The sequence below is a fragment of the Phaethon lepturus genome, unplaced genomic scaffold, assembly GCF_000687285.1.
Source record: "Phaethon lepturus isolate BGI_N335 unplaced genomic scaffold, ASM68728v1 scaffold20276, whole genome shotgun sequence".
NCBI classification, from domain to species: domain Eukaryota; kingdom Metazoa; phylum Chordata; class Aves; order Phaethontiformes; family Phaethontidae; genus Phaethon; species Phaethon lepturus.
Window position 1 is genome coordinate 235 of NW_010544448.1, and position 7,018 is coordinate 7,252.

The 7,018-nt window shown below is 43.7% G+C and overlaps 1 protein-coding gene across 1 annotated transcript in view; it reads left to right on the forward strand.

Moving 5' to 3' along the window:
* Positions 1 to 636: 636 nt before the first annotated feature.
* The window catches only part of ATP5A1 (ATP synthase, H+ transporting, mitochondrial F1 complex, alpha subunit 1, cardiac muscle), a gene marked incomplete at its 5' end in the record, with an annotated part of 7,746 nt that continues 1,364 nt past the window's right edge, over positions 637 to 7,018 (forward strand). The window contains 9 exons of the mRNA XM_010288697.1: positions 637 to 715; positions 3,001 to 3,170; positions 3,986 to 4,159; positions 4,239 to 4,405; positions 4,550 to 4,698; positions 5,647 to 5,798; positions 5,929 to 6,153; positions 6,259 to 6,366; positions 6,917 to 7,018. Coding sequence (XP_010286999.1) covers positions 637 to 715; positions 3,001 to 3,170; positions 3,986 to 4,159; positions 4,239 to 4,405; positions 4,550 to 4,698; positions 5,647 to 5,798; positions 5,929 to 6,153; positions 6,259 to 6,366; positions 6,917 to 7,018 — 1,326 coding nt within the window. The remainder of the gene's footprint in view (positions 716 to 3,000; positions 3,171 to 3,985; positions 4,160 to 4,238; positions 4,406 to 4,549; positions 4,699 to 5,646; positions 5,799 to 5,928; positions 6,154 to 6,258; positions 6,367 to 6,916) is intronic.

The following is a 7,018-nucleotide window of genomic DNA, read 5'->3' on the forward strand; positions in this document are numbered from 1 at the left end:
AGGACCTGTTCCCAGCTGGTGTCCCTTGTGAAGGTGAATGGAGGAGAGGCCTGTCCAGGTTTTCAGAGAACTAGCATTAATGCTGCATGAGATTGCACATGGAGATTTCTTTGGCATGTAGGATTAGAATCTTTTAATGCATTCATTGTCACAGTTGGTTTTTTTTTCTTTTCTGCTATCATGTATATTCTAGTCATACTTCAGAAATTGTGCAGTTAGATTTTCTTAGAAAGGCCAGCCCTTCGAAGATACAATCTTATTTCTCCCTTGTGCAGAACCATGAGGGAAGCACTGATTTCTTTATGACCCAAGCTTTTGATATTCAGCGCAAAGGTTGCAGAGGAGAGGAGGTGTTGCTTTGGGAGTTGCTGTGATGCTGTGAGGGTGACATCAGTGCAATGCAGAAAAATGCAGCAAGTAATTTACAGTTACCTGCTTTACCATCTTTCCTTCCTTAGTAGTGCTGAACTTGGTTCCATAACTACAACTTGTGAATGGCATCCTGTGAAGCTCAACTGAAAACTGAGACACATTAAATGTATAAGCTCATCATCAAAAAATTCAGTGTGTTATCTCTCAAAGTTCTTTTCAATGATTGAGGAAATCTACTGTTACTGAAACAGTTATTTATTTTAGATTTCCAGAAACACTCTGGGTGCAGCATTTGTTGCTACAAGAAACATCCATGGCTCCAAAACACGTTTTCAGAAAACTGGTGAGTCCGAGAAAGATCTTCATATCAGAGTGCGGTTTAAGAACTTACTCTATCAGACAAAAAGGAATTTGAATACAGAGTGTGATGGGGGGGGGTGTCAGTTGACAAAACACTTGAGGACATTTATGTACTGACAGTATTTAACAGTGAACTATCTGTTACACAGTCACATCCAGGAGACTTCACTTTAATAATTATTTGAATTATGCCCAAACCAAAGGAGTGGTCCTGTGTGAGTTGACTTAAACAGCTTACCTGCTTCATGAGGATTCAATTCAGTCTTCAACTCCTGCGGAATTATTTGAAAAAAATGCCTCAGGTTGCAGTTCCTGTCTTACTTGTAACGGTATGAAGGAACGAATGACTTTCCCAGGCCTGCCTATGCTTGACCTTGTGTCCTTGAGCATAACTTTTTTTCCTGCCACCATCTTGGTGTTTAGAGAAGGCAGCAGCTCTGCATAGCTGTATTTTTGGTAGTGGTTCATGTACAATTGTTGAAGTAGCTTAGGGTGATTGAAGGTATTATTAGGAAATACTAGTTTCACCGTGTTATTTACTGTTCCCTAGCTGAGGAAATAAAAAGTTGTTGGAGGTATACTGCCAAACAAGTTTGAGGGAGATGAATACATTTTTATAGCTTATCTTGAATAAATTTCTCCTTAAATGTAATGAGTTCCTTTAAATTTATTTGGATCTTGGATTACAATTCAGTTGACAGGGTGTTTTGGTGCCTCCAGTCTAAGGAGCATCTTCTCTGGAAGCAGAGCTAGCATGTCTGTTCTTTCTGAGCTAAGACTAGTTTTTTAAGCTAATTGCTCTCTAGGGGGAGAGATTCCTAATACTGTAGGACATAATGAAGGAAATTGGTAACTTAACAGCCATTAGTATTTTATAGAATCATAGGATATCTTAGGTTGGAAGGGACCTTTCAAGGCCATCTAGTGCAACCCCCCTGCAGTGAGCAGGGACATCTGCAACTAGAGCAGGTTGCGCAAAGCCTCGTCCAGCCTGACCTGGGATGTTTCCAGGGATGGGGCATCGACCACCTCTCTGGGCAACCTGGGCCAGGGTTTCACCACCCTCATTGTGAAAAACATTTTCCTTCTGTTTAGTCTGGATCTCCCCTCTTTTAGCTTAAAACCATTACACCTTGTCCTATGGCAACAGGCCTTGCCAAAAAGTCTGTCCCCATCTTTCTCGTAAGCCCCTTTCAGCCCTGGCAGCTGCAATAAGGTCTCCCCGGAGCCTTCTCTTCTTTGGGCTGAACAACCCCAACTCTCCCAGCCTGTCCTCTTAGGAGAGGTGTTCGAGCCCTCTGATGATTTTCGTGGCCCTCCTCTGGCCCCGTTCCAAGAGGTTCATGTCTCTCCTGTGCTGAGGGCTCCAGAGCTGATGCAGCACTGCAGGGGAGTGGGGCAGAGGGGCAGAATCCCCTCCCTTGCCCTGCTGGCCACGTGGCTTTGGGGGCAGCCCAGGACACGGTTGGCTTCTGGGCTGGGAGCGCACATTGCCGGCTCGTGTCCAGCTTTTCATCCCCCAGGACCCCCAAGTCCCTCTCGGCAGGGCTGCTCTCCATCCCTTCGTTCCCCTGCCTGTGCTGATACTGGGGGTTGCCCCGACCCAGGAGCAGGACCCTGCACTTGGCCTTGTTGAACCTCATGAGGTTCACATGGGTCCATGCCTCGAGCTTGTCCAGGTCCCTCTGGATGGCATCCCGTCCCTCAGGTGTGTCAGCTGTACCACTCGGCTTGGTGTCATCTGCGAACCTGCTCAGGTTGTACTTGATCCTGGCTGTCTGTGTCATGGATGAAGATACTAAAGAGTGCTGGCCCAGATGTGGACCCCTGAGGGACACCACTCATCACCGATCTCCATCTGGACGTTGAACCATTGACCACTCCCCTCTGGGTGCAACCATCCAAGCAATTCCTCAGCCACCCGACATGCCACCCATCAAATCCATCTCTCCCCAATTTAGAGAGAAGGATGTTATGGGGGACCATGTCAAAGGCCTTACAGAAGTCTAGATAGATGACATTGGTAGCTCTTCCCTTGTCTACCGATTTGATTGAAGCTGGCTCATAATGATGAGTTGACACTGCTTTTATTAGCTGTGAATACAGAGGCTGTTCCATCTTACGCATCCTATGTAAGGAAGTGTGTTGCTTGCTAGACCTCGTGGCATACCTGAGAAAGGGTACCTTGACTTGTGAATTCAGGACAAGCTTACTGAATTTATACGGTGCCTTAATGTCCTAAATCTGGCTTGAAACATCTCTTTCCAGGTACTGCTGAGGTGTCCTCTATTCTTGAGGAACGTATTTTGGGAGCTGACACCTCTGCTGAACTTGAGGAGACAGGCCGTGTGCTCTCAATTGGTGATGGTATTGCCCGTGTGTATGGCCTAAGAAATGTCCAAGCAGAAGAAATGGTTGAATTCTCTTCTGGACTGAAGGTAAGCTTTCCCTAAAGCAGTTTGTTTAGCCTAGAAATCTAAAGATGACTTTTTTTAAGGAGAACATGAGACTATGTTTGGAGGTACCCATGTGCACCTTTTACAGACTTCATTGCAACTTTAATATGTAGTAACTAGTTGAAATACTAAAAAAAGCAAATATTCTTTGAATTGGTAACGCTTTGCTTTCAGTATCAGTATGTGGTTCTTGGCAAACATTTGAGCTTTTTTTGTCTTCATCTAGGAAGTTTAAGAGCTAATCTGGCATTGGATTTTGTTTCCTTTGGTTTCAGGCTGGCATTTCTGTTTACCGTTGAATAATAGCCTCTCTGCTCCAATACAGTGTGCAGCTTGCTGAATTCTTACAGTCCTAAGAGTAGACTAGAGTTAAAGAGCTGTCTGACTGTTCTGAGAGTACTGCAACAGCTCTTTGAGTATTTTTAATGACCTAACTCACCTTAGGCAGAGAAGAAGCCAGTGCTTTTCCCCTTGTCCAATTCCTAGGCAAGAGAAATGTTGTATTTGAACCCTGCTTATCTTTTCTGTTCTTTTTAGAGAGATAAATGACTAAATGCTAAACTGCTGCAAGTACAATTAGGTAGTAAGCTGAAGGCTTAGGCAGGTTCTCTAACCAGCGTGGAAGAACTTTCATGCATTGTACATAAAAGCAGAACATTGACTACTGTTACAAATAAGGTTGAGGTAGATTATGTTGGATATTCTACATTGTAGAATAATTACATCAGTATTAAACTGTCAAAGCGTTTGGAAATGTCGGTGTGGATTTTCTCAGGATAATGTCATCTTTGTCCTAGGGTATGTCCTTGAATTTGGAGCCCGACAATGTTGGTGTTGTCGTGTTTGGTAATGACAGACTGATCAAGGAAGGGGATGTTGTGAAGAGGACTGGTGCCATTGTGGATGTGCCAGTTGGGGAAGAGCTGCTGGGCCGCGTTGTAGATGCCCTGGGCAATCCCATTGATGGGAAGGTGAGTGTAACTAGGTGTTTACTACGTCTGCTTATATCTATGTGGTACAGACTGCAACAGGTTTTTCCTTTCTTTTAAGGGTCCTATTTCATCTAAGACACGTAGAAGAGTTGGCTTAAAGGCTCCTGGGATCATTCCCAGAATCTCTGTGCGTGAACCTATGCAGACTGGTATTAAGGCTGTGGACAGCTTGGTGCCAATTGGTCGTGGTCAGCGTGAGCTGATCATTGGTGACAGGCAGACTGGGTAAGTTAATTGCCCAACCTAAAAATGTTTCCTTAAACAGAGACTCGAGTACAGTGTGCTCCGACGTACAAAGCTGAACACAGAACTGTGTAGAGGTTGGGAGAACTGTAGGCAGCTTAACTTACCAACTTCTGTGTTGCATAGGAAAACTTCAATTGCAATTGACACAATAATCAACCAGAAACGATTTAATGATGGAACAGATGAGAAAAAGAAGCTGTACTGTATCTATGTTGCAATTGGTCAGAAGAGATCTACTGTTGCTCAACTGGTGAAGAGGCTCACTGATGCAGGTACAGATTTTTGAAGATGGTTGAGCCTGGCAACTAGTGACATCTTGTTCTCGTTATAATGCTGAATACTGCTATGACCTCTCCTAGCTGCAAGTATAGACAGAATTCTTTTCTTATTAGATACGAGAACTACTTTTCTGGTCAAGAAATCTTTTTAGCTATCTGGGGAAAAAAAAACCCTCTTTTGCTGCATTGCATTAAAAGACTGGTATGAGGCTCCAAAACTGCTGAATTGCTTTTGGAGAAGTCACCTTCCATGTTTGGAGTTGTTTTTTTTTTTTTAGCAGGTTCAGAGAGCTTCCACTTGGTAGTCAGGCAGGCCTGCTGACAAGCTATGGCCTACAAGTATTTATGGACTTGGCATTTGTTTCATATGTGTGCAAGTCAGTGTGAATGGCACTTGCAAGTTTAGTGGAGAGACTTTACTGCTAAAACATAGACTTTACAGCCCAAATGTAAGGGATTAAATGATAGCATCTTGTCAGAAATGGTGATCTCATTGACCAATATGTAACAGAGCCTGCAAGAGATCAGGCACCTCACCTCTTGCCTGCTGGTCAAGCAGTCATACCTAGCAGGAAAACAAACACATTTTAAAGACAGTGATGTGTTTGGTGCTATGAAACAAAGGGTAGTATCTCCTTGCAGAAGCCAGGAGTTACTTCTAGAACCAAAATGTATTTTAGTGAAAGTTTAAACTTCATTTTAAATGGGGAGGTTGTCTGCAGGTGTTAGAAGTTAGCTGCTGTGAACTTGCTCTTGAAACTTCTTGAGTTGGTTGAGCTAATGGACATGTTAATCTAGTATGGTGTTCTTTCCTTTAAGAATGTAGTGATGCTGCCTGGCCTTGCTTCAGCAACTAGTACTTCATAGGTGTATTGTATTTGCTGATGACAGGCATGATAAGGTAATAGACTCACAGTGGTGTGTGTCTCCAATTCTTTCCAGATGCCATGAAGTACACTATTGTGGTGTCTGCCACAGCATCTGATGCAGCACCCCTTCAGTATCTGGCTCCCTATTCAGGCTGCTCCATGGGGGAATACTTCAGAGACAATGGAAAACATGCATTAATCATCTATGATGACTTATCCAAACAGGTCAGGAAATACTGTTTTTAGGTCTCATAGTCTTGCATTGGTGTTTGTAGTCATAAGATTACCTCAGGTGTAGAAATGCAAAGTTTTAAATGGGTTACTGAAGTCTGAAATGTTTCTTTATACCACGCAGGCTGTTGCCTATCGTCAAATGTCTCTGCTGCTGCGTCGTCCACCCGGTCGTGAAGCCTACCCAGGTGATGTGTTCTACCTGCACTCTCGCCTTCTGGAGAGAGCAGCCAAAATGAATGATTCCTTTGGAGGTGGCTCTCTGACTGCCTTGCCTGTCATTGAAACTCAGGCTGGTGATGTGTCTGCTTACATTCCAACCAATGTCATCTCCATTACTGATGGACAGGTAGGACTTCTTCACATGCCAGTACGTCTGTGTAACTTAACTGTCAGGTCTCTGAGGAGGCTCCCAGGCTTCTGACCAAGATAATAAAAGAATTTTCTCCTATAGATTTTCTTGGAAACTGAGTTATTCTACAAAGGTATCCGCCCCGCCATCAATGTTGGTCTGTCTGTGTCCCGTGTAGGCTCTGCTGCTCAGACCAGGGCTATGAAGCAGGTAAGCATAAAACTGCTGCTCGTCCTCTTACTAGAGACAAGTAGTGTGTAGGCTTTCCAACCCATTTCACACTAAAGAGTTGTGAATAATAGAGCTTCGGATTCCTTAGCGTTATGAAATTTTATAAGAAAAACAAACTTTGGGGATATCTTTGATATTTCCATTGCCTGCTGAGAGAGGGTGGAGAAAGGAAGATAGAATCTGCATAAAGATGTAGGACTGATAACTTTCAGTATGCTGAACTGGGTACTGATCTAACTAGAAATAGAGAATGCTCTCTTAACCCCATGTTCCTTTTAATCCAGATCTGGAATGAGAGAGGTTTAATACCAGCTGTGCGCATTCTAGGGAGGAACTGCATGCTCATGTTAAAAGGCCAAACAGGTTTTTAGAAATGCATATAGTCATCTGTCAGAACCTTGAGATTCACTTGACTGCTATGCAAGGCAAAGCTGACTTTGACAAACTGACATCTGAAGATAAACCTGCAAACTACTAAACTCACTTAAAAACTGGTCAAACTCAGTCTCACCTGTATCTTGTGTTGCAGGTGGCAGGTACCATGAAGCTGGAATTGGCTCAGTATCGTGAAGTAGCTGCCTTTGCTCAGTTTGGGTCTGATCTGGATGCTGCCACACAACAGCTGCTGAAC